This window comes from Passer domesticus, chromosome 4, assembly GCF_036417665.1.
Source record: "Passer domesticus isolate bPasDom1 chromosome 4, bPasDom1.hap1, whole genome shotgun sequence".
NCBI lineage: Eukaryota > Metazoa > Chordata > Aves > Passeriformes > Passeridae > Passer > Passer domesticus.
The window spans coordinates 28570208-28587727 of NC_087477.1; the positions used below are offsets into that span (position 1 = coordinate 28570208).

Genomic DNA, 17520 nt, shown 5'->3' on the forward strand with positions numbered 1-17520 from the left:
GCATTGATCTTTTCTTAAAATAAGTTTTCTCTTTGCTGGGAGAATGCCTGGACCAGTGGATGTTTTTCCATTTGCAGAGATTAGTTTTGGTGCCAGTAGTGTGAACTGGCGACACTGCAATGACCAGCAAGGCTGTAGTCAGTTTTGCACTCAATCATATTGGCAAAGTTTGTTACTCCTGTTTCTTGTGGATAAAAAAATGTGGATTTCCCCAGGAGAGAAGCAGAAAATAGGCAAGAGGGATGCCACTTGTGAATTTTTACCATTGCTGCTGGAATGACTGGGAAAAATAGTAGCTCATTCTTTGTTGAACAGGAAGGTGAGTTTTGGTGTTATGTCAGCAAAAAGAAATAGATTGAATAAAAGGTTTTGACAAGTTGGATGTCCTGGATCCTTAACAAAAATTCTTAACGACATTGATAAATGCAGGTGCTGTAGAATTTTGCAGAAAGACAATCCCTCCCATAGTTATTTTCAAGTTCTATTTCTCTGCTGGGTTAGTTTCAGTGGACTCTACAGTTTGGCACAGAGTTGTTTGGGTGTGTGTCCTGAGCTGGATTGTGGGAGAATTTACAGAGTGACAGCCTCTGGTTGAGGTGTGTCCAGCTCTTTGTGGGTGTGTGGTGCTGTTCACTGTGCAGTGATGAACTGGGGCAGCTGAGTCACAGAGAACCTGCCGAGCTGCAGGTCAGCTCCAGTGTCCTGTCATATGTTAATCACTGTTAATCTCCAGCCCTCAAAATTGTCAACTGACAAAAGCTGTCAAAAAAAAAAAAGTTGGCAAAAGCTTCATTCGTATACACAAATTGGTTTTACATGTAATAAAGAGCTAAATCTTGATACATGAAAAAAAGCCAAACAAGTTTTTTCATGGAAAAATGCAGTTAAGGCTTTGCGTACTGTTGTTTCTTCACTTAGTAATTCTGAGAAGGAGGTGATCATTCTGGATCTGTATCAACTCAGACAGTGTACTGGTGACTTGTCCAAGGGATGGCTGAGTGTGTTTAGCATGAAAATCCAATTTGGAAGGGTGTCCTGTAAGGACAGATTTGGGGCTTTTCTCAAGTCCTGCTGCTTGTTTAGGTTGGGTGTTAGGAGAGGGCTTCTCCCTCAGAGAATGACTGGGCACTGGAATAGCCTTTCCAGTGAGCAGCATGGAGAGTGCGTCCAAAGAACTCTTCTTCCTAAGTGGCCTTGGCATATGTGTGGAATAAAGCTTCTCCAGGGATAGAGTAAGATACAGAGTTGATATCTTGCCGTGTCACTTTCAGCATATTGAAATCAAAAGTTGTAAGAGATACAGTGTAATCCTAGTCACTGAAATGTTTCTTTCTGGCTAGTCCTGTCTCTTAAGTTTTTGCGGGTTTTTGAAGTGCCTATCCAAAGCTGTTGGTTTTCTTACCTACAGCTAATGAAACTTAGGAGATAGTGTTTCAGAAGCTCTTCAGCTTGTTATGTTGCAACACAAGAGACTTCAGCGGTCTGAGCAGCCTGCATTTGAAGGGACCCACCTGGTACTGAAGCAGGGATGAAGATTCCACAGAAATTCCTATTTCTCCTGTTTAATTAATCTCAGCTCAAAATCTTAATGTGGAATTTCATTCCACAAAGGTCAGTCAGCTATTGCACAGTCCTAGTGATTTAAGTAAGTTTTCCCAAAAGGAATACAGAGGTGCTTTATCTAGATATTGAAGTGGGAAGGAGGTGTTAATAGTGGTTTTCCTGAATGAGGGAATCTGAATGCAGTACTGGTTTGCCTGCAGGTGAGCTATTTATCTTCAGCTCAGCCCTTCTGCAAGCAAACATATTCTGTATTTGTGTAGTGTTGTCATGTTTAAAGCTGGTAGAAGTGCTAAGATTGCAGCTAGAAGCGTGTTTTCTTGTGAATCACTGCAAAGGAACTGTTCGGGCTATCTTTGTTTTTGTTTTAATGCTCCACATGAGTCAAAAATGATGAAAGCAAACCTAGATAAGTTTAAAAAGCAGTAGTGGCCATAGCAGCTTTCACTGCTGTTGAAATCTTGACAGCACTACCTTTAAAGCATGACACTTTTTTGTCTTAAGGTTTTTCTCTGCTTTTCATCTCTGGTGTTCTAACTTTGAAAAGGATCATGCTTGCATGAGACATATAAGGAATTAAGCTTTTAGGGCAAAATTTTCTGTGCCATTTTAGCATATTTTTTAAAAATATTTCACTGAAATCAGTGTCGTGGCAGGGGGGTTTTGTTTCAGTTAGAGTGAACTTCATGTATGGTACCTAATTGGGCAGTGCTAGTGTAGTATAAGTGAGATGCACTTGGGTCATCATTGTGCTTCCCAGTTGGCAAAGTCTCAGTAAAACTGGTAGGTTATGATTCTGTTGTGATGAACTCTTGTTCATAAATACAGCTCTAGAATGTACTCTTGCTGAAATTGCTGGCAGCAAGCCTGATCTTAAGGGTGTGCAATATGATAACACCTGCTAAAAGTCCGTGGGGAATTTGATATCGAGCCTATGGTGGTAGTTTTCACACTTGTTGTTCAGACTGTTCTTGGTGTGATATTGCTGTGTCTTCTGAATTCTTCTATAGCCTCACATTCAAGGGGTGTCTGGAATTTGGAAAGCAAGACCATTATTTCAAGCTGTATATAGAAGACAAAAATCTGCATTTTTTTGGGCCTAGTGATAAGTACTGCTCACATTTCAGGTTTGTTTGGTTTTTGGTTTTTTATCGGTCAAACTAAGTTCACTACATGTTTATTCAATGTAACTTTAGATTTGTAATGCCTTACTGTTGGCTTACTAAACACAGCAAAAAATTAAATTACTTGAAGTTATTTTAAGGTTTTCTACTTTTGGTTTCACCCCAAGTTTGTATGGACTATAAGAGCACTTGATTAAATGTAAAGGCCCTGGAATCCATGAACCCAGAATCTGGATTGTTCACTGTAGTGAACACCTTCAGAACGTATTTAGTGGTCATAGCACCTGTACAGTTTTGTGTTTCACCTCTTGTGCTATGGCATGTTTTGAAAATGACTGAAACTGGCATGCAAACCAAGGGAAGGGTAAAGGGGAATGCTCTTATTTTAGTTTCTATTTTATTTTTAGTTTGCCTAAAGCTCTGCTTGAAAGTAGAACATTGTTTCCCATTACAGAAGGCAATCTGAACTTCTTTGAAGTATTCTGCTGCACGGAATGTTATTTCCAGTACTTCCCTGGAAAGTTGCTGTGAGTGAGCTGTGTGGTAAACAAGCAGCAAGTTAACTAATGACTCTGAGTGAGTGCTTGGGGTTTTGTTGTGTTTTGTTCAGTAATACTGCTCAGTACCTCTCAACAGCTGGAATGTTCTTCCTTAATAATCTTTTTTTGTTATAGGTAGTACCTTTGGGCAATGTAGTTTTTGGTGGTTTTTTTTGTGTTGGAAAGGGGGTTGTCCAATCCAGAGCTAGATATCTCAGTGTTTTGAAATGCTGGTTTTCTAGGAAACAACGCATTCACTTGTACATGTACCGTAATTCAACCATTTGCAATTTGTATGGCATGCTGCTTTTATTGAAAACTTAGTTAAAGCTTTTTTCCTTTTTCTTTCCACCTTTCATTTTGTCTGAAAGGCTTTGGCTCATGGGGATTTTTGGTTATGTACTCTTTTTAAGGTCCTTGTTAGTTTAATTGTAAAAATTGCTTTTGTACTTGGTGTATAATTGAATTTCTGTGGTAGCATGCTGAGATTCCTTCTATATGAGAAATAGTTTTGATGTGAAGAAAACAGCTATAGGTCACGGGATAGTGAGTCTTAAAGTGTATTTGTAGCAGCTCTTGTGGTGAAGGAAGAAGATCCAGTTGTGTAAACATTTCTATTTTGAAGACAGTAAGACACGAATATTTTTGAAAAGTTTAATTTTTTTTTCTTTACAGCCTGTCTGCAAAGAACATCATTGCTTTCTTCCTCTGTGTATTGGGTTTTTTGGGAAGGAGTGGGTGCTCTTTGTGTTTTAAGTGTCCTTGTCAATATTTTGTACTATTATCTGGTAATTATAGCAGCATGGAGAGCTTAGTAACTTTTCCATGGTTGAATAATTGCAACATGCTTTTATTCCCCTCCATCCCAAGAGCTGGAAGATGAGGAAGAGGAAGAAGAGGGGGTGAATGAATTGCTGCTGCAATATAGTGTTTCCACTGGATTCTACTTAAATTGTTGCAGCTTCCAGCTCCTTGCAGAATCACGGAATGATTGGAGTTGGAAGGGACCTCTGGAGATCATCTAGTCTAACAGAACCTAGGGCAGCCTACGTGTTTGTGTCTGGGTGGGTTTCTGCAGAAAAGGACACTCTGCAGCCTCTCTGTGCAGCAGTTCTAGATAGTGACCCCACTGTTCCTAACTCACCCCAGGATCCCACTGGCCTTCTTGGCCAGAGGGGCACACTCTGCTGGCTTGCATGGAACTTCTCCCCTGGAACTCCCAGGTCCTTCTCCACAGAGCTGCTTTCCAGCAGGTCAGCCCCCAGCCTGTACTTACTTTTGATGAATTTTATTAGGTTTCTCTCTGTCCAAGTCTTACTGAATTGTAGCACAACTTCTTGATGTATTAGCCTTGCCTCCCAGTTTTGAATCATCCACAGACTTGCTGAGGATGCACTGTGTCCATTCATCCAGATAATTTAGCAAGTTCAGCAGGACCAGACCCAGTACTGACCCCTTGGAGAACATTGCTGGCTGCAGGCCTCCAACCAGACTCTGGTCCAGATCACAACCCTCAGTTTCTCTCTTCTGACAACTTCAGTTTCAAACCCTCCTCACCATCCAGACAAGCCTATGGACCAAGATCTCTTTCCTTTCTCTGTCAGATGGTTCCCTCACAGACCAGGTTTCTGAAGCGAGTCCCGTGGTCTGAGCACCCAAACCCCTGCTGGTGGCAAAGCTGGGGCTGCCTTGGCTCCAGCATCTTTCCTGCTGTGATGGGTGTTTCCTCTTCAGTCTGCAGAGCAGTGAAGCAGTTTGGCAGGGGCACCTCAGCTTTTGGGAAAAGTCTCTTCCTCCTGCCAGTCCTTGCTGATGCAAGCCTCCATTCTTCATCATTATTTCCCCTGTCCCTTCTGGGTGTGCAGGTGGGGGAGTTTTTGGTTCTTTGGCTGTGGACTGTGAGTCTCCTGCAGCCTGTGCTTGGAACCAGCCATCCAACTGTTTTCTACCACCTGCTGCAGGAGATCCAACACCTGGGCACACATTTTGCAGACAGGCCTGCTACCTGTCCCTGCCCTGGCAGAAAGGTCTAGGCACTGGCACTTGAGGGCTGGGCATTTCAAATTGCTTAATCTCTAAGTATTAAGGTCCCAAAAAATCGGATTTCTTCAGCTCAGCAGCCTTCAGGAGTTTAAATATCTGCCAGGATTGGAGAGAGCAGATAAGCAGAAGCTGAAAAATTTGAAATGCCTTTATGCAACTAAAATGTGGTTGGTAGCATCTCATGCTTCTCACTTAAATCATCAAGGATCCATTCTGTATTTCCCCTTTTTTCTTCATGTTCTTGCCTTTGTTCTAATGAATGGACTTAGGAACAAAATATATTATGTTTTTAAACGTTTGTTAGGTAAGGTATAAATATGCCAATTTTATTAATGAAACCATGTAATGTGGGATTTTTGAGTTTTAAAGTCCTCACATCTGAGCCATAGCCTGGTGGTGGTCCTCTGCTGCACCTTGATTGCAAAGAGAAGAGATGGTATTGGCACATTTTTGTCTCAGTTATGGAAAATCCAAATGTTACCCCTTTTGTGCTGATCAACTGTTGATCCTGCATTCTTTTATATTCATTTTCAGTAGAGTCCACTGTACTTGCAGTGAACAATTACTTGTTAGGTTGTCCACTCTTACTTTTCTGCCAGTCATCTGACTCAAGTTTTCAGGCTCATTCTCCCCTTTCTTGAGGGCAGTCTTCATATTTCTTCTTCATACTTCTTTTTAAGGGTTTTTGCACAGTTTTAGCTCAGAAGCTGAAAATATTTGCTCTTGCTGGCTCTTAAGGGTGCTACTCTTAAGTGTATCTGTCCCAGCTTTGATGAACTACTAACAGATGCTGCTGTATCTGGCAATGATACTTAGTTTCACTTAGGATTTTCCTACTTGTCTCAAGAGAATCCCTGCTGCTTCAGGGATACCTTAGATGTGTTGCATTTATGAGCCTTTTGATTTTGGGTGGTGTGGGTTTGTTTTGTACTTCAAGAGGTGTTCACATAAAAACTGTTACTGATTTGGTTTCCTTCTTTTCTGGTGAAAGTGACACTTGGCAATTTGGTTTAAAAATGAGCATTTCCAGCGACTCGGGTCTGGCCAGTGTTCCCAGATGTGTTGGGCTATACCAGACTGCTCCCATGGCTGAGCACTGCCAGGCCAGCAGCCACAAATGGGGATGAGTGCCTTGGCCCTCTGCTCTCTTGTCGTGTCCTTGCTAACATGCATCACCTTCCCAGGAGTCCATGTAAAGCTGGTCTCAGCAGCCTTGTTTCTGTGTAATCTGAATTTATAAATGTGGGTTTTGCTTGCGCTGGTGGTTTTGTAGCCCGTCACCCCACTCGAACTGCTCATGGTTGCAGGTAGGAAGGTTGGCTATTCTTACTGAAATGGAGGCATTTCTGCATGTAGTAAAATGCAGTTATTGTAAAGTATGAGACATTTTTATGTCTTGCATTTTGTTTACTTCTTTGTAGATCACTGTGCTTAATTATATTGATTTTTAAATTATTATTATTTTCCTGTTTAGTGTGGCTGTTCTGGTATTTTATTAACAAAAATGTTGATATGATTGATCTCAATACTTTTAACAGAGTTTCTTAGAGATTTTGCAGTGACATGCTTGTGGTGGAGAAAAATGATCAAAATTCACAGATACCTGTCGGACACCATTCTGTATTTTTGCCTACAATCCTGATCTTCTTTATTCTCTTCCTTACAAATCCTCTTTATCCTTTTATCCTTTACACCATCATAGATATATTTTTCTTCCTGAATATCAAGAACAAGAATCTGTTTTATGAGTAAGATGATCACAGGTGATTTGCTCAAGCTGAGTTTGTTCCACTCCTTTTCCTTACTGTACTAGCACTTTCCAGAGTTGTTGTTCCAGGACTTTGCTGACAATATGCTTTAGTCTCTAACTTTTTTTTATGTGTTTGGCTGGTTGGGTGTTCTGAGCTAACTGTGTTTACAAATCTTCATTATGTGAATTTTTGGATGAACTTGTATTTAATTGTATGGCCATTATTTTTTAGGCTAAAATTATCTGTTTAGTAATCTGAACCTAGGATATTTGCTGAGTTTCCCAGTCTGAAGCTTAAACGCTTGGTCTAGATTGCTTTTTTCCTTCAGGTTTGAGTAAGCACATAGTGATGCATCTTTTCAAAGGGTTGTAATTAGCGCTTGTGCATTATTCGGTACTCAAAACATAGCTGCTGAAGTGAAGGAAACTTTTAAGGGTTCAAATAGTTAAAACTATTTGCCACCTTTTGTTGATCTCAAGGCTGTTAGGATCTTAAAGAGGTTGGCATGCTTTTTCTGTTGGTAATCACTTTAGTAGAGGAGCTGGAAAAATGGAAACTGTATAAAAGCATTAGTAAAAAATAAACAGATGAGCTGTTGAGAAATCCTGGCTAGATACCAAGAAGTAAAAATCTGCAGGGATGTTGAAGTTGCCTTTGACAGCAGCCTCTGGTATAGCCACGATGAAATTTTCATTGTTGCCTTTCATGTATCTATTCCAGTCATGTCCAACCTGCAGTGAAGAAATAGAGCCAGTGGGTTGTGTTATGGTTCTTTTTTGCTGCTGTTGAACACACTAGCCTGAATATGGAAGATAAGTTTAAAATGACCTGATAACTGCAAAATCTTCCTATGTGATTGCCATAAGTTGTTAATCGAGTAACTATGAGTAATGTTTCTTTCCTTTTCACTTCTCTGTTTCATCTGATTCCAGACTAGATGTGATATGTGTTTTTCTTCTGCATTCTGACTGACAGTGGATAGTTTGGACTCAAAATGCTGTTTAGAAGCCTGATTCCATGTATTTTAATATAAATATGCTTTTAACTAGATATAGGTATTTAATAAGCACTTACTGCTTTGTAACATAACCAAATGGCAAGGATAAAGAATGCAAATAACTGATGAACTATAAAACTATTTAGATATATTTAAGTATTTTATGATCATACTGTTAAAAGATGCTAAGAATGGCCTTTCTTCTTGGGAAAACCATGTACAAATAGAAACCAAAAGCAAGTTATTTAAAACTATTTATAATTACAGAGTGAGGTGGTTTTCCTGGTGTCTGATTTAGATGATTCTCTCCTTTTCAAACTTGGAGGCAATCATTACATGGGTTGTGCTTGACACTAGGAGTCTTTAACTTCTGGATCCAAGCCCTCTGTGCATATCAGTATAGAACAGGATGATGCTTTGGTTTGAGGTTTATTTTTTGTGTCTGAAATAGTTTGAAGTTTTACTGTCTGAGCCGCAAGCCTTTGCAAGTTGCTGAGGTGACAGTCAAGTGATACAGCTTAGAAGACCTAGTGAGCTTAACATATGCTGTCTTCAAAAACAGTCTACTTTTGAGTAATCATCTATGCAGTTAACCTGTTTGACTTTAAGGCAGCAATATGGTACTATTGCTAATGTGTCCCTCGGAGCTGGCTGTTTTGTCTAGGGCTGCTTACCAGGGCTGGCATCACTGTGCAGGCATTACTGCGGTTCAAATGCTTTCCACAGGAGGTATTTCTGGCAGTGACATAAGATAATTTTGTATCTTTAAATGCCTGCCAATAAGCAAGCCCTGAGTTCGACTGTCAGTGCAGTTCTTTCAGAGCTCAGGCTTCTTGAGTGTCAAGGCAGTTTGGGCTGGCTGGCACTCTGAGGTGAGGGGGGTCAGAGTGGCACCCTTGGCAATCAGGGAGGCCAGGACTGCTCCAGTCTGGAGCTCAGCATGGAAACTGTGTAATTCTAGCAGGGCTTGTTTCCCCAATCCTTCCACCTTGTGGGTGAAATGAAGCTGTTCTGTAGTTAGCTGCTGTACAAAACAGGCCCACGACGATTTCAGAGGAAATAATGTCACCCCTGCATTTGGTCAGTGTTTTCACTGGCACGGTTCCTCATGAATTAGTATTAAAACTCAGCTCTGCTTTTCCTAGCAAGTAGGAAACAGAATTTGCAAGGGTTTTGTCCCCTGAGCTTATAATTAGTACTCAGGAGCATGTAGGGACACCCACGTGGTGTGCTCACCCATCCGGGGCCCAAGTGGGCTCATGGGGTCAGCAAGTGCAGAAAATGCCTTTTTAATCTGATCTGTTTTCAGACTCTTGACACTGATACAGCTTTAGGGGAATGGTACAGTGTGGCCATTTCCAGCAATGTCTGTAAGGTTTCTCAAGTGGACGTGACTCTGGCTTTGAATCTCGCTTCAGGGGTTTGTTTAATACATAATTTGGGTGCTTTTAAAAAAATTCCTTTTATTTTTCATGTGGTGTGTTATTTGTTTTGTGTTTAGAACACCTTTCAAATTAATCATGAATTTGTGTGTTATATTTTCTGGTGAGTATTGAGGTAAAAAAATCACTGAGCTCTTCTTTTCATAGCCAGCATCAAGGGATTATCTCTTCATCTTGTGAGTGGCAGGGCTTTGGCTTGATCCTGTGATAGGTGGCTGCTGATTGAGCTTTTGGGGTTGTTTAAGTCCATCACTAAACAGTCATTTGTTTTTCTGAGATTTCCAATATGAAAATTTGGCAAGAATGTTACATCTGGTATGGATAACAAGTCTCTTGAGCAAGATAACCTGGTAATCAATGTTGGCATGTATGAGAAGACATCATCATCTATTAGATTTTTTTTAAAGCTGTTTAATTCTTGCTTTATACTTCAGTGAATTTAAATATCTGTGCCCATATTTTCAGGGGGGAGACACTGCTTCTTTGTGTACTGTGGTGTGAAGAGTGGACTGGTAATGCTGTTGTTTTACTTCAGTGAATGATATTGTAAAGGTTTGATGTAAGTTATTACTGAGACTAAATTCAGCTTAGTGTGTTACATTTTGGTAACAGTTTTTTTTCCCCATGATAATCCTCCTGTGCATGCACAATACTTTCAGTCTGAAAAATTTTGACTGTGTTTTCTTCTTTGGTAATATTATTCATAAAGCTTTGAAAGTATGTGTTTTCTGGAAGCCAATAACTTTTTAAAATATTGCAGTACCTGCTCCGGCCATCACTGCCACAGCTACTAAAATGGAGGTGGTTTCAGCAGAAGTCAACAGCTTGCTCCCTGAGGAAATCATGGACACCGGCATAACTCTGGTGGAGGATGACAGCATCGAGGCTGTTATCGTGTCGTCGCCGATGGGAGGAGAGTCTATTCCCATGGAAACAGAACTGGAAGAAATAGTGAACATAAGCACCACCAGCGACTCCTCAGCCACGACCACAGCCACGGTCACCACGGAAGCGGTTCCTGCGCCCAGCAGCCACTCAGGAGATGCTGCACTGACCACCACAGCCCCAAGCCCTGATGTGAACGCAGCTGTAAAGCCTGCCTTTCCAGGTGGCCTCCATAAACTTGGTGCTCAGACCCCTGTCACTATCTCAGCTAATCAGATTATTCTGAACAAGGCCACTGATATTAAAATAGGCAGTCAGAGTATTAAACCAGACGGGCAAAAGCTGATTGTAACAACTTTGGGCAAGTCTGGCCAGCCTATTGTTTTAGCATTACCCCACAGCCAGCTCCCGCAGTCGCAGAAGGCCGTGTCCCAAGCCCAGGCTGGAGACTCCAAGGTACAAGGCCAGCAAATCAAAGTTGTCATTGGAGGTCGGTCGGAAGTGAAACCTGTTGTGGGTGTCTCAGCTTTGACGCAGGGAAGTCAGCTGATAAACACTGCGGCCCAGCCCTCTGTCTTGCAGTCCCAGCAAGTAAAAACAGTACAGGTAAAATGAGTTATGCTGATGAAACATCTTAAAACCAGTTCTGTTGCTGCAGTTGTTGTCTGTTTCCTGCACTGATTGACACACTGTTGCTTTCAGCCTTTGCATTTATTCTTTGTATTAAAAAAATACAATGCTGCTCTTAGCCCATGCTTTCATCTGTGGATGCGTTTGCCATTTTATGCTGTTTGCCTCTAGCTACTGTCTAGAAACTTAGGGTTTGCCTCAGAGAAAGTGAGCTATTCAGTAAACTGAAGATAATTTTCTCATTATTTTCATTTTATAAAAATAAATTCTGCATACTTTCAGGAAGACTGAATTCAACTTTATATGCCTGTTGTTTATTCGAAGTATGCACTCCTTTATGGAAGAGTAGCTTCTGCCTGTTACGTTCAGTTTGTTTAAAAAAAGCTCTGAAAAAAACTTCAAGCATCTGAAAAAGAACAGAAGGGTGTATCTTGTCTGCCTCAAATCTAGTTATCTAAAGTTGAACATTCAAGGTTTTGTTCCCAATCTCTGGCACGGATCTTGAGATATTTGAAACCACAAAGAATCTGCTTGGATCTGAAAATGTGTTGAAAAGACTTGGGTTATGACCAAAAGGGTCTGATTCTCATCTGTTATGTGGCAGAACTAAATGTGAGTGACTTTGTTCTATTGGCAGTGAGGCACAAATAAGACTTCTTAAAGTGAAGGACAAGTAGAACTCAATGCAGGGTGTAATGGAAAAATATTTATTTTACTGTCTAAGTGAAATGAGAAATTAAACTCTTTAAGTATGCTATTAAAAATAATCAGCTGCACATAAAAATGATAAAGTTTAAAAATTTTATTAGCCCAATGTTCCTTGATTAGTATTTCATGGCAGGCGAAGAAGATAAATTCTGGATATTTTCTTTCAAGTTGCAGATGATTCCTGCACCAATTACTTTCTCCTTTTTTGTTGCTACATCATACCTGAAAACATATTTAATAATGGCCATTTGAAGCATAAATGATTGTCACTATAGTTTTCAAGAAAGTCTCTGCTCTTTAGTCATCATAGGAACATTGAAGAGCGGATCAGTTCCTGTTACTTGGCTTCATTATTCACTGCCAGGTGACAGGTACAGGAAACTGAGGAGAACGACTTAGCTGTGATGTGGTTTTTCCTTGCATGAGATGATTTGTGTTGGCAGGGACTGAAATCAGCAGCTTGGCCATCAACCTCTGAGATTTGCCATTGGAAATTCTACACGTTCCTTAGCAGAAGCTCTCACTGTTGGACTTGCATCTGTTTTTAAATCTAGTGAATTGCAGTTTGGGTAAATTTGTTTTGTTGTGGTTTCTTTTTATTAAGCCATTGGTTCCCTTTGCAAAACAGATTGAATTTTTAGCACTCGACATTCCTTTTTTCCCACAAGGAGGAGGAAGTAGAAATTAAAGCAAGAAGACAAGATTAGCACCCGATACTGCAGGGGAAGTGATTGCATTAGCACTTCATAGACAGTGCTTTTCCCTGTAGAAAGTTTCTGAAGTATTAGAGTGACATGAGACTGGGTGAGAGATTCTGGCTCTACTCTACCCTGGATGACAGGGGAGGTACCCACACCTTGAGTCCCTATCTTAGAAAATGAAGTGATTCTTTTACCCCCCATCATGCTGACAAGCCCCTTACACTTTCAGTGAGTGGAAAAGGAGGCTGTGAATGCCTCCCTGACTCCCCGTGGTTCTTGTGTAATTTATCTCCTGTGAATCAGGTATTTCAGATGGAGGGCAGCACAAGGCTTTGACTTGGTGCTGAGAATGAGCTGGTACAGATTAGATGACAAAGACCTCTTATCTGTTCTTGTGGTCACTATCATAAGGGCTTTGCATATCATTAGAGAAACTCAATTGCCTTGACATCTAATCTAATCTAATCTTGTAATCTAATTGTGATAGTTGAAGTCTCAGCACCTGAGGCACAATTGCAAGAGTTCAGCAAAATGTTTCTTGGAATTTGACTCCTTCTTGGTTTACAGTTCTAGATGTATGAGGTGTTAAGTGTGGCAGGGCCTTTGTCCTCATCTATATGCAGAGGTTAATTACTAACCTTGTAGCAGCTTGTCCTGATTTAGATGAAACTAGTGCCCACGGATGTGTGAGAAAAAACTGCTGGGCAAGTACATCTGCTTTCAGCCTGTGGCTCCTGCCCGCCTACAGCCTTAGAAGTGGTGGTGTGCCTGCTGCTCTGCTGCTTTAGTCCAGGTTTATTAAGCAGGAGTTTGGCCTTGCACGTGACTCTGAACCAGGTGTCCAGATGTATCACCATGGCTGCTGTTAAGTCTGCCTTGGGCTTGCTTTGTGTGGTAACTGGCTCTGGTTTTGACAGTGTCCATAGCATTGTTGCTACCATGGCAAGGCAGCTGCTGAGCCATCATTGTGGCTTTATTTCATAATTGAAAAGGGACCTTGTGCACTCCCTAACTTCAAACTCCCATTCCTAGCTCAGTTTATTCATCTCTGAAGTTAAGGTGTTCTTTTCTATTTCTAGAGTCCCTGAATTTTCATGTTATTCCAAATATAAATGACATAGAGAGTGGGTGCATGGACAGGCTCCCAACAGGTCTTCTAGGGAGTGGATTTATAGTGTATTAGCTCCTTTGTAGTAGCTGACTGTGGATATCCAGCAGCAAATGTGAGGTATGAGTGTGCCTTTTTCTGTATGAATAGAACAGATTCTGAAAGCAAAGTCCAGCTGTATGAACTTGCTATAGTTCATCGTCAGTGGAGAGTGTTTAGAAAGACAGAACTTGACCCTTGAAGTCAAGTTGCCTTCAGGTAAATCTCTTGTAGGGGACTTTTGCAGGGGAAGGAGGTTGGTGTGTGCTCCTAAATATAATAACATTGCTATGGAAGAGCTTGTTGCTCTAGGGAATATATTTGCAGTCTAACTCACAGTAACTTGCAGAGGGCATGCTTAGCTTACGTAGGCAGGGGGATAATGTTAAGCTTCTTGTGATCAGTACAAACAATGGCAGAGTGCTCCAGAGAACTTGTCCATTCTGAAATATCAAAGGGGCATCTTGATTATTTCCTCTGGCTTCTCCAGTCTTTACGGAAATGGGCTCTGAGGGGATTCACTTGTTTATTAGACTTCCCTCTTTGTAGACAAACAGTTCACCTAAAAAGCAGGGAGAAATTTATTTGAGGAGAAGACTGCAAGTTGAGTATGAGAGAAGCAGGGCTACTTGTGTTGGCCTGTTATTTTGGGATTTTTCACTTTTTTTCTGAAATACTTTGTGTTAATGGTCAGTAGTATTTTACACACATTCATGTAAGTAATTTAAGCACATTTATTGACTGTTACTGGGAAACAACTGCTGTTACCCAGGGCTGGCTGTTCCTGCTGAATGCTCATCATGTTCTGAGCTAGACTTAGCTCTCACTTCAGAGAAAAAGCAATAGCAGTTGAGATGCAATGATACCTTATGGCAAGGTAAGATTAATTTAAGCAAAACAGAAATCTCAAATCAAGCAGATGAAATGTGTAGAATTGATCAGAACTTAAAGTGTGTCCAACCTGAAAAAAAATTACAGGTAAAATGCCTGCTCATCTATCAGCTGTATATGTGCTAAGGTAATTGAATCATTGAAATTTAAAAATGGCTTTGAGTTAAATGAGTGAGCAGGGCCGTGAATGAAGCTTCCTTCTTCAAACAACTTATGTTTCAAAGTTTTAGTTAATATATTTTGAAAAAGAACAGGTTTATTTGTCCTCTGTTTCATTTTAAAGCCTTGACAATTGTATATCACCCATAAAGCACCGACTGTATGTGAGGAGCAGCATATTTGTTCTGAGATGGAGCTTTCCTCTGAGGAACACTTGTAGTCTAACTGTGGAGCTGCACGTGGCTTCTTTTAAATGCAATCCATTCTCTGGTGGTGCCTGGTGTCAGAGCTGCTCTTTGCTGGCTTCCCTGTCTGGGTGGAGCTTGGGCACACTGAGGTACCCTTGGCTTTCCACAGCAGCCTGGAGGGCTCCAGTGCCATAGCAGAGGGGAGCTCCAGCTTCCCTGGCTGTGCCATGACTGTGCTGCTGGGAGCTGGGGCAGCCTCGCGTGTGCTTTTTGTGGAGCAGCTGAGGAATTTGTTATGTGCTGCTGAATACTTTGAATGTTTTTGCCTTATGTGGTTGTAAAAAAAGTGTTTTCAGGCAACAAATTCTATAGATAGGGTTTTATGGAGGAAACCATAACTTCCAGCCTACTCAATTGCTTCATTTGAGCATTTGTAACTGTCTCAGGCTGTCGAAAGTAGCTGTCAGCTCTGTATCTTTGCATGTCAAGCAGATTTCTGATTTTAGCTGCTTGAGTAAGAAAGGTGACTCTGTGCCCTTGAGAGGTGGCTCCCCACATGGATATTCATGTTGTGCCTCTCTGATATTGCTGGAGTTGATGGCTGATGCCCGTGGGATGTGGTGGAGGAGAGGCAGGATGTGCCTCACCTGTGGGGTGGGCAGATATAAGGGCTTCAGTAAATGTGAGCACACAGCCTTCCAGCATGCTCACGTGGACTCAGGCCACATCCACAGGCAGCCCCTGCAGTCAGCAGGTTAAAAGTCTTTGGAAAAAGCCAGCCTCTAAATTGAACTAAAAACCTGTTGGAATAAATATAACTGGTAGTTAACTTCTCTCAGTGTGGAAGGGGAGAAGAATCTTTAAAACTTTTAAGACTATACTTTCATGCTTACAAAGATTTCAAGCTGAAGTGATCTGTTACTGAATTGCTGTACGTGTTCTTGGTCCAGCTGTGTTTCAGGAGACTGGATTGCAATATGAAAATAGGTCTTATACCTGGAGGTAGCCAACTGATTTGTTCTTGGCTAGTGAGTACTCAAAACTTTTAGGCACTGATGATCCATGTGCTTTCAGGGAACTGTTGCAGAAAGCTTTTCCCCATTTGCAAGTGTGCTGCTATGTCAAAATGGTGAAGAAATGTTTCAGAGCAGTAGTGGTCATATTTAAATCACTGGGCACAAGTTTGGTCCTGGTTGGCTGAAAAAGAAGTGACTTCATTTAAAGCTTTGAATACTGAAAGTTGTGCATTTAATTTTGACATTTTTATGTAGACAACCACACGTAAGAAATAATTTCAGCATCTTGAAGATGAGATGTTTGCACAGAGAGCTATCTTCTGAAAAAGCTGAGAGGGATTTGGCTATCCTACTTTGGTAGCTGGCATCCTGAAGTGTCAAGGATAATCTCCTAGTTCTTTCCATAAGGAGAAGTGGAGATGAAGTGCAAAATGCACAGTTTTTCTTCTAATTATGTGTGCAAGTATTGCCCTTTTTATTTTTTTATGTACTTAACAATACAATAATTTAGATCCAAAATGCTCAAGTTACTTTAGATCTTTTTTCCTCCATCTTTTAGATTGCGAAGAAGACTCGAACCCCAACTTCTGGCCCGGTGATCACCAAGCTGATATTTGCAAAACCAATCAATAGCAAAGCTGTTACAGGGCAGACCACTCAAGTGTCACCAGTCATTGCAGGTTGTACTACTTTGACTTGTTTTGCTTTGCCATTTTTAAAGGCTTTTGAAACAAATGGTAACGGTAGAAATTCTTCTGTCTCAACACTTTTACTGTAGTTTCTGTCAAAGTACCTCAAGCAATTGAAAAAAAAAAAAAAGAAAACTTTTTTGGTAGAAGCAGATAAATGCAGTTGTTGGTACCTTTATACTTAGCTTGTTCAGAATAATCTTGGTAATTGCAGAGTTGCTTTTACTGCAAGGTTCTTTTACTTCATGGATTTTGGGGAGGAGAAAAAAAAAATACCCCACAGCCACAGAAAAGATTGCGTGGTGAACAGAAAGCATTTGTAGAAACATTTTATAAATACACAGGGGGAAAGGGAGACACATGCTTTTGTATTGCTTTAATCTGCTTATAATTGGACTTAAATGTAATACATGCAAGTAACAGAAAAAAATGTTTGAATGAAGAAAGTGAATAAAGCTATGTTGTTTTTGTTAAGTTGCTCACCTACTTCAAAAATAACGATCGCAGAAGTGTGTAGGAAAGTAATTAAGGCACATAACAAATGGTCTTTCCCTTTGGAAAACAACTCTACACATCCTTATAAAAAAATAAAAGCCCAACTGACCACAGACCAACAGCAAAAACACCAACAAAATTAAAGAAAAAAACCACAGTGTAATATCTTGGTTATAATGGCAGCATATCTGTTACTAAACATCTGAGGCATCTTTTTTTGAAAAAGACAAATGTAGGAAGTTGAATTCATCATTAGAGCTTTGAAGGATGTCGAACTGCTTACAGATTTATCAGTCTAAGTAGGCCTAAAATCTTTCCCAGGTATTTAAACAAATGTTTAAGTCTTTACAGCACGGGGACTTGAGCTGGTTTTAAGAAGGATGCAGCTGTCTCCTGTATTCAAAACACTGATAGGTGCCAGTGAATGGCACATAATCTTTTTCTTGAGTTGTCAGGCTGCCTGCAGCCTGATGTATGTTTCAGGTGAAAGAGGAATTCCCCATCCCACTCCCCAGTTTGTCGCATTTCTCAAATTCCCTACTGAATATGTAGACC

At 40.7% G+C, this 17520-nt stretch overlaps 1 protein-coding gene across 5 annotated transcripts in view; it reads left to right on the plus strand.

Moving 5' to 3' along the window:
* LIN54 (lin-54 DREAM MuvB core complex component) overlaps positions 1-17520 on the plus strand; it is a 39729-nt gene that overhangs the window by 5569 nt on the left and 16640 nt on the right. For 4 of the 5 annotated variants that reach the window (XM_064416810.1, XM_064416811.1, XM_064416812.1 and 1 more), the window contains exons 2-3: positions 10217-10947; positions 16341-16461. In XM_064416810.1, coding sequence (XP_064272880.1) covers positions 10252-10947; positions 16341-16461 — 817 coding nt within the window. In that variant the 5' untranslated portion in view covers positions 10217-10251. The remainder of the gene's footprint in view (positions 1-10216; positions 10948-16340; positions 16462-17520) is intronic. The other variant, XM_064416813.1, reaches the window with a different exon arrangement.